The 19265-nt window shown below is 39.6% G+C and overlaps 1 protein-coding gene and 1 pseudogene across 3 annotated transcripts in view; one reads left to right on the top strand and one right to left on the bottom strand.

Moving 5' to 3' along the window:
* FBXL2 (F-box and leucine rich repeat protein 2) overlaps positions 1 to 19265 on the bottom strand; it is a 78582-nt gene that overhangs the window by 16227 nt on the left and 43090 nt on the right. For all 3 annotated transcript variants that reach the window (XM_060022109.1, XM_060022110.1, XM_060022111.1), the window contains exon 5: positions 18588 to 18682. In XM_060022109.1, coding sequence (XP_059878092.1) covers positions 18588 to 18682 — 95 coding nt within the window. The remainder of the gene's footprint in view (positions 1 to 18587; positions 18683 to 19265) is intronic.
* On the top strand, positions 6457 to 6542 carry LOC132433011 (small nucleolar RNA SNORA11; annotated as a pseudogene).

Below are 19265 nucleotides of genomic sequence, written 5' to 3'. Positions count from 1 at the left end.
GATATGCAGTGCAAGAAATCTTAAAGAACATTCTCCAAGCAGAAAAAAAAAATGACATAAGATGAAAATTTGTGTCTATACAAAGAAATGAAGGATACTGGAAATAGTAACCACTTGAGTATAGAGAGCCAATTTTTTAATTATTTAAATCTCTTTAAAAATAATTGACTGTTGGGCTTCCCTGGTGGCGCAGTGGTTGAGAGTCCGCCTGCCGATGCAGGGGACGCGGGTTCGTGCCTCAGTCCGGGAAGATCCCACATGCCGCAGAGCGGCTGGGCCCGTGAGCCATGGCCGCTGAGCCTGCGCGTCCGGAGCCTGTGCTCCGCAACGGGAGAGGCCACAACAGTGAGAGGCCCGCGTACCGCAAAAAAAATAAATAAATAAAAATAATTGACTGTTAAAACAAAAATACTAACAATCTAGTGTGGATTTCATACCATATTTGGAATTTTAAAGTGTATGGCAATAACAGCATGAAGGCTGAGCAAAGGAAAATGGAAGTATGATGTAATATAATTTTAGGATTGACTAAAATCACTTTAAAATCTACAATATAAACTCAAAAATAACCACTAAGATTACAAAATAATGAGTTATAGCTACTAGGCAAAAAAAAAAAAAAGATATAAAATGTAATCATAAAAAATACTCAACCTATGGGCTTCCCTGGTGGCGCAGTGGTTGAGAGTCTGCCTGCCAATGCAGGCCACATGGGTTTGAGCCCTGGTCCAGGAAGATCCCACATGCTGTGGAGCAACTAAGCCCACGCAAAACTACTGAGCCTGTGCTCTAGAGCCTGCAAGCCACAACTACTGAGCCCACACACCATAACTACTGAAGTGTGTGCACCTAGAGCCCGTGCTCCACCAGAGAAGCCACCACGGTGAGAAGCCCACGCACTGCAATGAAGAGTAGCCCCCACTCGCTGCAACTAGAGAAAAGCCTGTGCGCAGCAATGAAGACCCAATGCAGCCAAAAATAATTAATTTAAATATATATATATATATATATATATATATATATATATATATATATATGTTACAAGAAGGAGCTTCCACATTAAGAAACTAGAAAAAAGAAGACCACGTGAAACCCAAAATAAAGTAAATAATAGAGACCAGGGAAGAAATCAATGAAGTAGAAAACATAAAAACAATGAAAAAAATCAACGACATCCAAAGCTGGTTCTTTGAGAATATCAATAAAATTAATAAACCCCTAGGTAGACTGACCAGGAAAAAAAAGACAAAAATTACCAATATCAGAGAAATTTACTCATCTTTACTCTTTAAAAATTGGTATCAATGTCAGTAAAAAATTCAAAGAATATATATATTGCAATAGGCACTATACAATCATTGTGATTTTTATTAGACGTGGCAACTACTTTCATACAGTAAAAAAACCAAACAAACAAAATTACCCAAATCAAGAATAAAGAGAGGAACTTTCACTACAGATGTTACAGATATTAAAATGATAGTAAGAGGGTATTACTCACAACTTTATGCCAAAAGTTCTAGAACTTAGGTGAAATGGACAAAATCTTTGAAAGGTAAAAACTACACCAAAGCTCACTCAAGAAGGAATAGAAAACCTGGACAGTTCTATATATATTAGAAAAATAGAATTTGCAGTTAAAACCCTTTCACAAAAGAAACATGCAGGCCCAGCTGGCCTCAATGGTGAATTCTACCAAACATTTAAGAAAAACAATACAAATTCTACATAAACTTTTCCAGAAAAAGTGAAGAGGAGAAAACACATTTCAACTCATTCTATAAAGGCCAGTAGTACCTTGATACCTAAACCAGATAAAAATATCACAAGTAAACCACAGAACAATATCCCTCACAAACAGAGGTAAAAAATTTTAACAAAACTTTAGCAAACAGGATCCAACAACATGTTAAAAATACAGTACATGACAACTCAAGAGGGACTTATCTGAAGGGTGGAAGGTTGGTTTAACATTCAAACATCAACCAATGTAGGAAGAAGGGGATCAAGATAGCAGAGTAGGAGGATGTGGAGCTCATCTCCCCCATGAACACATCAAAAATACGTCTACATGAGGAAAAATTCTCACAGAAAACGAACTAGAAACTGGCACAACTCCTAAACAATCAAAGCTGCAAGAAAAATCTCCATGTAACTGGGTAGGACCAAAAAAATGGCAGGGGGCACAGGGTGGGGGGAGGGCATCAGGTCGGGATCTGCACCCCTGGGAAGGATCTGAAAGGAAGAAAGTCCACACCGGTGGACCCTTGCCCTGGGGAGGGAGCAAGTCGACTCACAATCTGGGCATCCCAGGCCTGGGGTCTTGCAAAAGAAGACAAGCCCCCTTGCCTGCTGGGAATCCACTGAGGCACAGAAGGGCTGGAGTAGCCTAGTCTCTACTTGTGAGGAGTGTGCACGTTCTGGCTTGCTAACAATCAGGGCGGAGAGAGCCTTGCACTGGCGGCTGCCGCCTTGCTGCACTTCCCAACCTGAAGGGGAGAACACCTCGGCCCTGCTCACTCCATGCCACAGCCTGGTGTGAGATCTGGGCAAAGATTCAGTCTAGCTATGCAGACACACACCTAGGGTGTGATCCAGGCAGAGCGGCAGATACCACTGTCAACATTCACATAGGGCAGCGGGTCTAGCTGTGGCAGACACTGTATGTGTGCACACTGGGGAGCACTCCAAGAATGTGCAACAGCTAAGTGCTGCATCCCAGGCAGACAGGCCCTGGGCAGCAGTATGCATGCAGCATTTCATTTTCCAGCAAGAGCACTCTGACTCCACCCAAGGGCTCCACCTCTAGCTTAGCCCTAGACCTGGGGCAGACAGGTGCTGTGAGAAGACTACCACAGAGGCAGCCCAGATCTCAGGTGGCAGCACAGTCACCTCAATTCCTGCAGCCACAATGCCCTGGCCCCGAGCCCCAGCCTACTCCACACCATGGCCTTGCGCTAGATCTGGGATAAACACAACAGAGAAAGGGATGCAACCTTGGGCTGCTTCAGAGCGGGACTGCCGATGCCTACACAGGTGGTACACAGGTTGTACACAGGTTTGCTGTGACCACACAGGCTCACCTGCTTCAGCAATAAGCTCCTTTGGCGCAGGACATGCCCTCAAGGACAATGGAGCCTGATCAAACCTGACCCTCAGAGCTCCTACTCCAACATCCAGGGAGCAGACCCTGCCCTCGACAGGGTAGTGACAACGATGCAGCAAACAGAAAGCCCCGCCTCACATCCAGCACAAGCTCAATACATTACACCACCAAACACAGCCCCTATCTGTGTTTGTACCCTATCAAGGGTATACCACCCAGCACACTCTGAGGAAAGATGTGGCTGGCATCCATACCAAAACCAGCCCTCACACCAAAGACACTGGACACAAACTGTCTACACACTGATGCTCCCACATAAAAACAGCCCTTCAAAACCACAGTAGATGTTTCTCCTAAATTCATAGAGACAAAGAAAGTTAAGTAAAATGAAAAAGCAGAGGAACTACTACCAATTAAACAGTGACAGAAATCTCCTGAAAGAACAAATAATGTCTACTAGACCCCAAATTCAAAAAGGAGATAACAAAAAAGATAAAGGAATCAAGAAGGATTAGCAATAGAAATATATAGCAAGGTCACTGTAACAAGGAACTAGAAACTATAAAGATGAACCACTCGAAAGTAGACAATTCAATTGTTGAGAAAAACCAATCTAGAAACAATGGAGAGCAGACTAAAAGACACAGAAGAATAAATAAGTGATCTGGAAAACAGAATAATGGAAATCACCCAATAGAAGAGCAGACAGAAAGACAAATGAAAAAAACTGAAAGCAACATACAAGATCTATGGGATAATATAAAGCATGCCAACCTACACATAATAGGGGTTCTGGAAGGAGAAAAGGAAGAGAGGGGGATAGAAAATGTATTTAAAGAAATTATGGGAGATTGGATCAAGATGTTGGAGGAGTAGGACATGGAGCTCACCTTCTCCCACAAATACATCTACATGTGGAACAGTTCTCACAGAACATCTACTGAATGCTGGCAGAAGACCTCAGACTTCCAAAAAGGCAAGAAACTCCCCATGTACCTGGGTAAGGCAAAAGAAAAAAAAAAAGAGAGAAAAAATCGAGACGCGACCTGCACCCCTGGGAGGGAGCTGTGAAAGAGGAAAGGTTTCCACACACTGGGAAGTCCCTTCACTGAGATCAGCTGGGACAGAGGGGGAGCTTCAGAGCCTTGGAGAAGAACGCAGCAATTGGTTTGCAGAGGGCAAAGTGGAGAGAGACCTGCGCAGAAGGTCAGTGCTGCCCAGCACTCCCTGGCCTGAGACGCTCATCTGCTGGGGCAGGAGAGGCTGGGTGCAGAGGCTCAGGCTTCGGAGGTCAAATCTGGAGGAGAGGACTGGGGCTGGCTGCATGGAGACACCCTGAGGGGGCTAGGGTGTGGTGAGACACAACCAACGGAGTATGGGACGAGGCCTGGGCCCACCAGAGAGGCAGGGCACAACTGTTGGGGAGCACTCAAAGGGCAGGCCACCATAGGAGGTTCTTTCTCCATGAGCTCCCTCAGGCAGCAGGGCACCACCTACACGAGCTCCAGGGGCTGGTGTGAGCCACCGCACTGCCATCTCAGACCCCAGAGGCAGGCGCAGACCGCCGCTGCCACAGAGGGTCCCGTGACCAGGCACCAACTCCTGCCCCCAACTCCCTGGGAACAACCACGACCACCGCTGAGGGTACCGCAACCCAGTGCCAACCACTGCCCTCCCCTCCCTAGGAGCGAATGCAGCCCGCCACCGCTGCCACCAAGGGTCCCGCGACCAAGAGCCAAGCACTGTCCCTGCCTTCCTGGAAGCATGAATGGAACATGCACCTGCACACCCCCTATCAAGGGGATAACAACCAGCACACGTGGAGGAAAGAGACAGCAAGCATCCAAACCAAAAACAGCCCTCACAGCAAAAAAATACTGAACCTACACAAGCTATGCAGGGAGGCTCCTGCATATAAACAGCCCTCCGTGACTACAGTAGATAATTGTTTCTCCTAAACTCACAAAGTAAAAGAAATATAAGCAAAATGAAGGAGAGGAACGATTCCCAGTTAAAAGACCCAGAGAATTCCCCTGAAGGAACAAACAATGAAACAGACCTCTTCAGTCTAACAGACACTGAGTTCAAAAAGGAACAAATGAAAATACTGAAGGAATCAAGAAAGGCTACTGACAGAAATGCACATTACTGTAAAAAGGAACTAGAAACTATGAGGAGGAGCCAAGAAAAATGAGAAAACTCATTTGCCAAGATGAAAACTGAGCTAAAGGCACTGAATGGCAGAATAAATAATGTAGAGGAAAGAATAAGTGATCTGGAAGATAGAATAATGGAAATTACCCAATCAAAACAGCAGACAGCATAGGCTTCCCTGGTGGTGCAGTGGTTGAGAGTTCGCCTGCCGATGCAGAGGACACGGGTTCGTGCCCTGGTCCGGGAAGATCCTACATGCCGCGGAGCGGCTAGGCCCATGAGCCATGGCCGCTGGGCCTGCATGTCCGGAGCCTGTGCTCCGCAACGGGAGAGGCCACAACAGTGAGAGGCCCGTGTACCACAAAAAGAAAAGTGAGGGGATGGAAAAAGATATTTCATGCAAACGGAAATAACAAGCAAGAGGGAGTTACAATATTCATATCAGACAAAATAGACTTTAAAGCAAAGGCTATAAAGAAAGATAAGGAAGGACACTCCATGCTGATAAAAGGACCAACACAAGAAGAGGATTTTACACTTGTCAACATATATGCACCTAATATAGGAGCATACAAATACATAAAACAAATACTAACAGACATAAAAGGAGAAACTGACAGAAATTCAATAACAGTAGGAGACTTTAACACCCCACTCACATCAATGGACAGATCTTCTAGACAGAAAATCAATAAGGCAACAGAAGTCCTAAATGATACAACAACAGAACAGATAGACTTAATTGATATTTTCAGGACATTACATCCAAAAACAAACAAACAAAAAACAGAACACATTCTTTTCAAGTGCATATGGACTGACCACATACTAAGGCACAAAACTAACCTCAACAGATTTAAGAGTATAGAAATTATTTCAAGGGACTTCCCTGGTGGCACAGTGGTTAAGACTCCACGCTCCCAATGCAGGGGGCCTGGGTTCGATCCCTGGTCCAGGAACTAGATCCCACATGCGTGGCGCAACTAAGAGTTTGTATGCTACAACTAAGGAGCCCATGTGCCGCAGCTAAGGAGCTGGTGAGCCACAACTAAGGAGTCCGTCTGCCACAACCAAGACCCGACACAACCAAATAAATAAATAAATGTATATATATTTTTTTTTAAAAAAAGACAAGCCTCTCACCCTTAAAAAAAAAAAGAAAAAAATTATTTCAAGACTCTTCTCTGACCACAATGGCATGAAACTAGAACTCGACCACAGGTTTCATTGTGACAAGGGGCACAAAACTTGTGGCCTTCCTATGAACAAATACCAAACATGTGTTCCCCTGCACCTCCATGTGGCTGCTGGGCAGGACCAGTGGGACAGGGCTCAAAACTGGAAGAAAAGCTACAGTATTTAGTGGGGGAGTTTGCCACCTAGAGCCGTGGTTCATGTATGGGCAGGTCACGAGTGGTCTTATAAACATAAAGACTTTGAACCTCTCTTTTCAAGGAGAAAGAAAAAAGAACAATAGATTTGAACTATATGCCATTCCGGAAAAGGCAAAACTATGGAGACAATAAAAAGATCAACAGTCGCCAGGAGTTTGGGAGATGAATACACAAAGCGTATAAGTTTTTATGAGCAGTGAAAATACTTTGAATGACATAATGATGGATATATGTCATTATACTTTTTGTCCAAAATAGAATGTGCAACATTATTCACTTCATTAAAGTGAACCCTAAGGTGAACTGTGGACTTTGGTGGGTATGATGTGTCAATGCAGTTCATCCCTGTTTTTTTTTGTTTTTTTTTTAAAAAAGTACCCCTCTGTTGATAATGGCTACGCATGTGAGGGGACTGGGTATATGGGGAATTTCTGTACCTTCCTGTCAATTTTGTTGTAAACCAAAACTGCGTTAAAAAAAGTCTCAAAAAAAAAATTAACACTCAGGGTAGACCTTTTTGGCAAAACATTTCTTTCACTTTTAAGTATACATATTATATATGTATGTGTGTTTGTTGGACTGTGATGTAAAATGTATTTTTTAGATCAGAACAGTTTGCAGGCCACTGTAGTTAAATTATACTGGCAAATAAAGGCACAAATTAACCTCAAAACAACAAAAAAAAAGAAAGAAAAGAAATCAACCACAGGGAAAGAAATGAGAAAAAAATGATTACATGGAGACTAAACAACATGCTACTAAAAAACCAATGGATCAACGAGGAAATCAAAAAGGAAATTAAAATACCTTGAGACAAATGACAATAAAAACACAACCACACAAAATCTGTGGGATGCAGGAAAAGCAGTTATTAGAGGGAATTCATAGAGATACAGGCCTTCCTCAAAAAACAAGAAAAATCTAAAATAAACAACCTAACCTACCACCTAAAAGAATTAGAAAAAGAAGAACAAACAAAACATAAAGTCAGCAGAAAGAAGGAAATAATAAAGATCAGGGAGGAAATAAATAAAATATAGATTAAAAAATCAATAAAACCAAGAGCTGGTTCTTTGAATGGGTAAACAAAATTAACAAACCTCTGGCCAGGCTCACCAAGAAGAAAAGAGAGAGAACCCAAATAAACAAAATAACAAATGAAAAAGAAGAAAGCTCGACTGATACTTCAGAAGTACAAAAAACTCATAAGAGGATACTATGAACAATTATATGCCAAAAAATTTGACAACCTAGAAGAAATGGACAACTTTCTAGAAACATACAGCCCATAAAAATTTAATCAAGAAGAAACAGATAATTTGAACAGACCAATCACTAGGACTGAAATAGAATCTGTAATAAAAAAAAAAAACACCTCACTACAAAGGAAAGTCCAGGACCAGATGGCTTCACAGGCAAATTCTACCAAACATACAAAGAAGAATTTATACCGATTCTTCTCAAACTCTTCGAAAAGACTTAAGAGGAGGGAACACTCCCAAAGACTTGTGATGAAGCCACCATCACCCTGATACCAAAACCAGACAAAGTATCACCAAAAAAAGAAAAAAATCCTCAACAAAATATTAGCAAACCAAATTCAACAACACACACAAAAAATCATACACCACAACCAAGTGGGATTCATCCCAAGTTCACAAGGATGGTTCAACATATGCAAATCAATCAATGTAATACACATTAACAACAATAAAAAAAATCAAAAACCACATGATCATCTCAATAGATGAGGAAAAAGCATTTGACAAAATTCAACATCCATTCATGATAAAAACTCTTACCAGGGGCTTCCCTGGTGGTGCAGTCGTTGAGAATCCACCTGCCAGTGAAGGGGACACGGGTTCGATTCCTGGTCTGCCAAGATCCCACATGCCGCAGAGCAACTAAGCCCATGCGCCACAACTACTGAGCCTGTGCTCTAGACCCTGTGAGCCACAACCATTGAGCCCGCGTGCCACAACTACTGAAGCCTGCGTGCCTTGAGCCCGTGCTCCACAACGAGAGAAGTCACCACAATGAGAAGCCCACGCACTGCAACAAAGAATACTCCCCGCTTGCCACAACTAGAGAAAGCCCGCGCACAGCAACAAAGACCCAACACAGCCAAAAATAAATAAATAAATAAATAAATTTTTTAAAAAACAAAACTCTTACCAAAGTGGGTATACCAGGAACATATCTCAACATAATAAAAGCTATTTACGACAAACCCACAGCCAATATAATACTCAACAGTGAAAAGCTGATAGTCTTCCTGCTAAAATCTGGAACCAGGATGCCCACTCTCACCACTTCTATTCAGCATAGTAATGGAAGTCCTAGCCACAGCAATCAGACAAGAAGATGAAACAAAAAGTATCCAAATTCGAAGGGAAGAGATAAAATTGTCACTATATACAGATGACATGATACTATATATAGAAAACCCTAAAGACTCCACACAAAAACTACTAGATCTAATAAATGAATTCAGCAAAGTAGCAGGATACAACATTAGCACTCAGAAATCGGTTGCATTTCTTTACACTAACAATGAAATATCAGAAAGGGAATGTAAAAAAAAAAAAAAAAACCTTTTAAAATCACACCAAAAAAAAAAAATACCTAGGAATAAATTTGACCAAGGAGGTGAAAGACTTATACACTGAGAACTATATAAAACTTATACACTGAGAACTATAAAACATAATAAAGGAAATTAAAAAGGATTCAAAGAAATGGAAGATATCCTATGTTCTTGGACTGGAAGAATAAATATTGTTAAAATGGCCATACTACCCAAAGCAATTTACAGATTTAATGCAATCCCTATCAAATTACCAATGACATTTTTCACAGAACTAGACAAATAATCCAAAAATTTATATGGAACCATAAAAGACCCAGAATTGCCAAAGCGATCCTGAGGGGGAAAGAAAAAAAAAAGCAGGAGGCATACCTCTTCCAGACTTCAGACTATACTACAAAGCTACGGTAATCAAAACAGCATGGTACTGGTATAAAAACAGACATATGGATCAATGGAACAGAACAGAGACCAGAAATAAATCCACACACCTATGGCCAATTAATCTTTGACAAAGGAGGCAAGAATATAAAATGTGAAAAAGCAAGTCTCTTCAGCAAGTGGTGCTGGGAAAGTTAGACAGGTGAACGTAAATCAATGAAGTTAGAACACACCCTCACGCTATGCACAAAAATAAACTCAAAATGCCTTAAAGATTTAAACATAAGACATGACACCATAAAACTTCTGGCCAGGCTCACCAAGAGCATAAGCAAAACATTCTCTGACATAAATGTTTTCTTAGGTCAGTCTTGCAAGGCGATAGAAATAAAAACAAAAATAAACAAATGGGACTGAATCAAACTTACAAGCTTTAGCACAGCCAAAAAAAAAAAAAGACAACCTACAGAATGGGAGAAAATATTTGCAAATGATGCAATCATCAAGGGCTTAATCTCCAAAATATACAACAGTTCATACACTTAACAACAAAAAAAAACAAACAACCTAATCAAAAAATAGGCAGTAGACCTTAACAGACATTTCTCCAAAGAAGACATACAGATGGCTAGCAGGCACATGAAAAGATGCTCAACATCACAAATTATTAGAGAAATGAAAATCAAAACTACAATGAGGTACCACCTCACACCAGTCAGAATGGCCATCATTAAAAAGTCTACAAATAACAAATGGTGGAGAGGGTGTGGAGAAAGGGAACCCTCTTACACTGTCGGTGGGAATGTAAGTTGGGGCAGCCACTATGGAAAACAGTATAGAGGTTCCTCAGAAAACTAAAAATCAAATTACTATATGATCCAGCAATCCTACTCCTGGGCATACCCACAGAAAACTGTAATTCAAAAAGGCACATGCACCCCTATATTCATAGCAGCATTATTCACAATAGCCAAGACATGGAAACAACCTAAATGTCCATCAACAGATGAATGGCTAAAGAAGACATGGTACATATAGACAATGGACTACTACTCAGCCATAAAAAAGAATGAAATAATGCCATCTGCAGCAACATAGATGTAACTAGAGATTATCATACTAAGTGAAGTAAGTCAGAAAAACAAATACCATATGATATCACTTATATGTGGAATCTAAAATGTGGCACAAATGAACCTATCTATAAAACAGAAACAGACTCACAGACATAGAGTTCAGACTTGTGGTTGCCAAGGGGGATGGGGAGAGGGAGAGGGATGGACTGGAAATGTGGGGTTGGTAGATGCAAACTATTACACTTAGAATGGATAAACAACAAGGTCCTACTGTATAGCACAGGGAACTATATCCAATCTCCTGGGATAAACCATAACAGAAAAGAATATTTTAAAAAAAGAAAAGAATATTAAAATATATATATATACACATACATATATATGTATGTATAACTGAGTTACCTTGCTGTACAGCAGAGATTGGCACATTGTAAATCAACTATACTTCAATTAAAAAAAAGAAAGAAAGAAACTATGGCTGAAAACTTCCCAAACCTAAAGAAGGAAACAGATATCCAGAAAGCACAGAGGGTCCCAAACAAGATGGACCCAAACAGACCCACACCAATACATACAATTAAAATGGCAAAAGTTAAACAGAGGATTCTAAAGATAGCAAGAGAAAAACAAAAGAGTCATTTACAAAGGAACCCCCATAAAGCTATCAGTTGATTTCTAGCAGAAACATTGCAGGCCAGAAGAGAATGGCATGATATATGCAAAATCCTGAAAGGGAAAAACCTGCAACCTAGGATACTCTACTGACCAAGCTTATCATTTAGAATAGAAGGAAAGATAAAGAATTTCCCAGACAAGCAAAAACTGAAAGAATTCACAATACTAAGCCTACTCTAAAAGAAATATTATAAAGGATCTTCTCTAAATAGAGAAGCAAGAAAGCTAAACAAAAGAGAAAATCACAATAGGAAAGGCAAATATACAAAAAGATTGAAGATCACTTAAATAGATTAGTACATAGATTAAAAAACAATCAAAAAATTTTGTAGACGCAATTATAAATACAATAAATAGTAAAAGAATAAGCATTAAGATGTAAAATAGGACATCGAAATCACAAAATGTGGGGGAGGGGAGTATAAAAATGTAAATCTTGGGAATTCCCTGGCGGTCCAGTTGTTAGGACTCCACACTTCCAAGCCAGGGCGCACAGGTTTGATCCCTAGTCCAGGAACTAAGATCCTGCATGCTGCACGGCGCAGCCAAAAAATTAAATTAAAATTAAAAAGTAAATCTTTTAGAATGTGTTTGAACTTGTATGACTATTAGTTTAAAGCAAGTAGATATAGTTATGGGTCAGCATACTTGAACTCCAGGGTAAACACAAATCAAAAATATACAGGAGATTCGACAAAAAACAAAAAGAAAGGAACTCAAGCATGCTACAAAAGAAGAACATAAAACCACAAAAGAAATGAACAAAGAAGAACTACAAAAACTGGAAAACAGGAATTAAAATGGCAATAAATACATACCTATTAATAATTACTTTAAATGTCAATGGGCTAAATGCTCCAATCAAAAGACATACAGTGGCAGACTGGATAAAATGTAAGAACCTACAATACGCTGCCTACAAGAGACTCACTTCAGGGCAAAAGACACACACAGAGTGAAAGTGAGGGGATGGAAAAAGATATTTCATACAAATGGAAATGACAAGAAAGTGGGGGTAGCATACTCATTTCAAACAAAATAGACTTTAAAACAAAGGCCATAAAGAAAGACAAAGAAGGACATTATATAATGATAAAGGGTTCAATACAAGAAGATATTACACTCTTTAACATAAATGTACCCAACACAGGAGCACCTAGATACATAAAATACTAACTGACATAAGGGGAGAAATGGACAATAATACAATAATAGTAGGAGACTTTAACACCCCTGACATCAATGGACAGACCATCCAGACAGAAAATCAGTAAGGAAACAGAGGTCCTAAATAACACAACAGAACAGTAGAACTTAATTGCTATCTACAGGATACTACACACACACGCACCCAAAGGAATACACATTCTTTTCAAGTGTGCATGGAATATTCTCTAGGATAGATTACATACTAGGTCACCAATAAAAGCCTCAACAAATTTAAGAAGACAGAAATTATTTCAAGCATCTTTTCTGACCACAACCAGAAACTAGAATTCAACCACTGAAAGAAAAAATAAATGAACAAATATATGGAGATTAAATGACATGCTACTAAAAAAAGTGGGTCAACAATAAGATAAAGAAATCAGAAAATACCTTGAGACAAAAGAAAATGAAAGCACGACCTACAAAATCTATGTGACACAGCGGGAAGTTCATAGTGATATAGGCCTTCCTCAAGAAACAAAAAAATCTCATATAAGCAAACTAAACTACCACCTAAAAGAATTTTAAAAAGAACAGACAAAAACCCAAAGTCAGGAGAAGGAAGGAAATAACAAAGATCAGAGAGGAAATAAATACAATACAGATTTTTTAAGAAATAGAAAAGATCAGGGACTTCCCTGGTGGTCCAGTGGTTAAGACTCCACACTCCCAATGCAGGGGGCCTGGGTTTGATCCCTGGATGGGGAACTAGATCCCACATGCATGCCGCAACTAAGAGTCCGCATGCCGCAACTAGGAGTGCGCATGCCACAACTAAGGCCCCGCATGCCACAACTAAGACCCAGCACAGCCAAAATAAATATAAATTTTTTTAAAAAGAGTTCTCATCACAAGGGAAAAAAAATTTTTTTTAAAGAAATAGAAAAGATCAATAAAACCAAGAGCTGGTTTTTTGAGAAGATTTTTTAAAAATCAATAAAACTCTAGCCAGTCACCAAGAAGAAAAAGAGTGGACCCAAATAAACAAAATAAGAAATGAAAGAGGAGAAATAAGAACTGATACCACATAAACAGAAAAAATCATAAGAGAATACTATGAACAGTTAGATGCCAACAAATTCAACAACCTAGAAGAAATGGACAAGTTTCTTAAAATATGCAGCCTGTCAAAACTGAGTCAAGAGACAGATAATTTGAACAGACCAATCACTAGAAATGAAATAGAATCTGTAATTTAAAACAACAACAACAAAAAACCCTCCCTGTAAACTAAAGGCCATGACTGGATGGCTTCACTGGGGAACTCTACCAATCATACAAAGAAGAACTTATGCTGATCCTTCTCAAACTCTTCCAAAAGACAGACGAGAACACTCCCAAAGTCATTCTATGCAGTCACCATCACCCTGATACTAAAACCAGACAAAGACACTATGCAAGAAAATTACAGGCCAGTATCTTTGATGAATATAGATGCAAAAATCCTCAACAAGATATTAGCGAACCAAATCCAACAACACATAAAAAGGATTATATACTATGATCAAGTTGGATTCATTCCAGAGTTACAAGGATGGTCCAACATATGCAAATCAATTAACGTGATACACCACATCAACAAAAGACAAAGCCACATGATCATCTCAAAAGATGCAGAAAAAGCATTTGGCAAAATTCAGCATCGTTCATGATAAAACACTCTTACCAAGTGGGTATACGGGGAACATATCTCAACAAAATAAAGACCATTTATGACAAACCCACAGCCAACATAATACTCGATGGTGAAAAGCTGAAAGACTTCTTGCTAAATTCAGGAACAAGACAAGGATGCCCACTCTCACTTCTACTCAACATAGTATTGGAAGTCCTAGCCACAGCAATGAGACAAGAAACAAAAGGTATCCAAATTGGAGTGGAAGAGGTAAAACCGTCACTATTTGCAGATGACATGATGCTCTATGTAGAGAAGCTTAAAGTCGCCACATAAAAACTATTAGAACTAATAAATGAATTCAGCAAGGTAGCAGGATACAAGATAAATATACAGAAATCTGCTGCATTTCTTTACACGAACAATGAAATACCAAAAAGAGAAAGTAAACTAAAAAAATTCCATTTAAAATTGCATCAAAAAAAAACAACCTAGGAATAAACTTGGCCAAGAAGGTGAAAAACCTATATGCTGAAAACTATAAAACATTAATAAAGGAAACTGAAGATAATTCAAAGAAATGGAAAGATATCCCATGGTCTTGGATTGGAAGAATTAATACTGTTAAAATGGCCATACTACCCAAAGCAATCTACAGATTTAATGCAATCCCTATCAAAATACCCATGACATTTTTCACAGAACTAGAATAATCCTAAAAATTATATGGAACCACAACAGACCCAGAATTGCCAAAGCAATCCTGAGGAAAAAGAACAATGCTGGAAGCAGAAGCATAACGCTTCCAGACTTCAGGCTATAGTACAGAGATACAGCAATCAAAACAGTGTGGTACTGGCACAAAAACAGACATAGAGATCACTGGAACAGAATAGAGAGCCCAGAAGTAAACCCATATACCCACAGTCAATTAATCTACGACCAAGGAAGCAAGAATATACAACAGGGAAAAGACACTCTCTTCAGCAAGTGGTGTTGGGAAGCTGGACAGCTGCATGTAAATCAGTGAAATTAGAACACTCCCTCACACCATGCATAAACTCAAAATGGCTTAAAGACTTAAATATAAGACATGACACCATAAAATTCCTAGAAAAGAGCATAGGCAAAACATTCTCTGACATAAACTGTAGCAATACTTTCTCAGATAATTTTCCCAAAGCAAAAGAAGTAATTAAAAGCAGGGCTTCCCTGGTGGCGCAGTGGTTGAGAGTCCGCCTGCTGATGCAGGGGACACAGGTTCGTGCCCCAGTCCAGGAAGATCCCACATGCCGCAGAGCGGCTAGGCCCGTGAGCCATGGCTGCTGACCCTACGCGTCCAGAGCCTGTGCTCCGCAACGGGAGAGGCCACAACAGTGAGAGGCTTGCGTACCGCAAAAAAAAAAAAAAAAGAAGTAAAAGCAAAAATAAACAAATGGGGCCTAATCAAACTTATAAGCTTTTGCATAGCAAAGGAAACCATGAACAAAACGAAAAAACCACCTATGGAATGGGTGAAAATTCGCAAACGATGTGACCAACAAGGGATTAATTTCCAAAATATACAAACAGCTCATACAATTCAATATTAAAAAAAAAAAACAGGGCTTCCCTGGTGGCGCAGTGGTTGAGAGTCCGCCTGCTGATGCAGGGGACATGGGTTTGTGCCCTGATCCGGGAAGATCCCACATGCCACGGAGCGGCTGTGCCCATGAGCCATGGCCGCTGAGCCTGCGCGTCCGGAGCCTGTTGCTCCACAACGGGAGAGGCCACAACAGTGAGAGGCCTGCGTACCACAAAAAAAACCCAAAACAAAACAAAAAACAAACAAATATTACAATCAAAAAATTCGCATAAGACTTAAATAGACATTTCTCCAAAGAAAACATATACATGGCCAAAAACCACATGGAAAGATGCTCACATCACTAATTATCAGAGAAATGCAAATCAAAACCTCAACGAGGTATCACCTCACAGTGGTCAGAATGGCCATAATAAAAAAGTCTACAAACAAGGAATGCTGGAGAGGGTATGGAGAAAAGGGAACCCTCCTACACTGTTGGTGGGAATGTAAATTGGTACAACCACTATGAAGAACAGTATAGAGGTTCCTTAAAAAACTAAATATAGAGCTACCATATGACCCAGTAATCCCACTCCTGGGCATATATCTGGAGAAAACCATAATTAGAAAAGATACATGGACCCCAATGTTCATGGCAGCACTATTTACAATAGCCAAGACACGGAAGCAACCTAAATGTCCATCGACAGAGGAATGGATAAAGAAGATGTAGTACATATATACAATGAAATATTACTCAGCCATAAAAATGAATGAAATAAGCCATTTGCAGCAACATGGATGGAGCTAGAGATTATCATACTAAGTGAAGTAAGACAGACAGACAAAGACAAGTATCACATGGTATCACTCATATGTGGAATCTAACAAAAAAAAAATGGTACATGAACTTATTTACAAAACAGAAACAGACTCACAGATTTCAAAAACAAAGTTATGGTTACCAAAGGGGAAATGTGGAGAGGAGGGATAAATTAGAAGCTTGGGATTAACGTACACACACTACTATATATAAAATAGATAACCAACAAGGACCTACTATATAGCACAGGGAACTCTACTCATTATTCTGTAATAACCTGTATGGGTAAAGAATCTGAAAAAGAATGAATATAAGTATAACTCAATCACTCTGCTGTACACCTGAAACTAACACTATATTTAAACTAAATATACGCCAATAAAATTTTTTTTAAAAGGCACTGAGGGCTTCCCTGGTGGCGCAGTGGTTAAGAATCTGCTTGCCAATGCAGGGGACACGGATCCCACATGCCGCAGAGCAACTAAGCCTATGCACCACAACTACTGAGCCTGCGAGCCACAACTACTGAAGCGCGCGCTCCTAGAGCCCGTGCTCCACAACAAGAGAAGCCACTACAATGAGAAGCCCGTGCACTGCAACGAAGAGTAGCCCCTGCTCGCCGGGGCTCTCTGAATCATGATTCTGTGATTATGCTTATCATTATTTCTCACAGTAATCTGGCCTCACGTATTAAAAATTTATATAGATGTTAACATAGATTTCTGCTCTAAAATTTATGGTAAACCAATAACAGTCTTAGCTTTACAGCATAGTTTTGATATAGTTTCACTTTATAGGATAGTTTTTTCCTCATCTTGGCTCTATTCCAAGTGCCAAGATGAGAATGTGTTTCTTTGAAATTCCTCACTGACAATCCATATCTTCACACTTATTTTAGTTTCTTTAATGGAACCACTAGTAGATTTATGTTCTCTATTACAACTCGTCTTAGGACCTATTCGGTACATTTAAGCTTCCTGTTAAAGCAGAATCAATCTATTCCACTGGTTTACAAAGCTTTTGAAGTATCAGAAAATTCTGATGACCTGAATTGATTAAAAAAAACAAACCCTGTGTTGCATAACAGAGGGAATGTTTTGATCCTTAAAAGATATTGATATTATGAATTGATTTTCTTAGCAATGGTGCAGATGTTTCAATTACAAATTCTACTGTCTGAAATTACTGTACACTGCACATTCTTACTGGAGGTCTGGAACTGATTATACTGTCATATGCTTAAGTCTCCAAGAGGTAGTCCACTCCAAGATTCTAGGGGCAGTGCGTGTCCTAATTTAGCCAACCTCAAGCAATACAAGAGCCCACAAGGATAAAGACATAAAGGTATTAATTATGTCCTGTCTCCAGAAAAGCTCAAAGCACATGTCCTTAACAGTGGAGTGATAACATTTCCAATAATGGCTATCCAGTAAGAGGTGGGCAAGCATTTGGTTGCATAGGGTATATCCAACTATTATAAACTATTATTAAATGAATGTGATAATCACAACCCATGATGGTTAAGCAAAATCCCAGGCTATGCTAAGGAATGTTTTGAAAGAATTATTTTGTTAATTAGTATAATTTATACAAGAAGGTAGCCACAATTATGAGAAGGAACCTAGGAAGATGGGAAAGTGAAGAAAGGAAGAGAGGTGAACTAATATCATAATATGATTATGTGCCAGGTACTACATATGTGTTATTTCATGTGATACCCAGGACATTCTCATGAAAGAGCTATAACTGCCTTCTCTTTGCAAAAGACAGAACTGACAACAAAGTGTTTGTCCCAAGGTCACATCCCTGACAACACTGGAGCTCGCTTTCTAGGTCAGGCCTGTTGGCTCCAAAATCATGATATTCTCACTACTCTATGCAAATTACCATAGAAAGATTTTAACAGAAGAAAAGCAAATAATATGCTTGGTTTATTTTTGCTGATGAAAATGTCAGCTACAAGCTGCCACGACAGAGTGAGTCACGGTGTACTGACTTACTTCAAGGAGGAATCTCCAACGCCAATGCAACCTCGCAAGCTGAGCTTCCTCAGGAATCCACCGCATCGCTTTGAGATGTTTTCCACCACTCGACCCTTCAGTGGAGAAAGTTGGAAAAAATCTTGTTTCATGCTGCTTATCTAACAGCAAAATAACCTGAAATTTAGGAACTGAATATGTATTTCCAGGTGTAATAGAAGGTATTTTGGAACATTCCTCCAACATCCCACTTCTGCTCCTAGTGTATAAAGGGGCTACAAGCACCGAAAAAATGTTTTCAATGAAAACATTAAGTATTTTTTTTAAATCACACACTATTTTTTGAAAGCCTTGACTCTGGAGTTAGGCCTTCCCTAGCCAGGGCTCATGGCTACTCCATCAATTACAAGGCTTTCTGAGGTCAAGCTTTTTGGGAACACTGCTGTGCTGGGAACACAGAGATCTAAAACAATGTTGCTCAAAAAAAGAAATTCTATTTAAGCTAAACATTACCACTCTAAAAATTTGAAGATGTATCATAAAATCTACTCCTCATTCTTCTTAGCAATCCCCTATTTAAACACATTTGCTTTAAAAATGGGAACTTTGGCTGGTACTGGCAGATACATTAGGGGAGGAAAAAAGAAAATGAACACTGATTAAGCACTTCTACTTTTTCAGGCATGATTTTAACACTTT

This window comes from Delphinus delphis, chromosome 10, assembly GCF_949987515.2.
Source record: "Delphinus delphis chromosome 10, mDelDel1.2, whole genome shotgun sequence".
Taxonomy (NCBI): Eukaryota; Metazoa; Chordata; class Mammalia; order Artiodactyla; family Delphinidae; genus Delphinus; species Delphinus delphis.
This window is presented reverse-complemented; position numbering and strand designations above follow the sequence as displayed.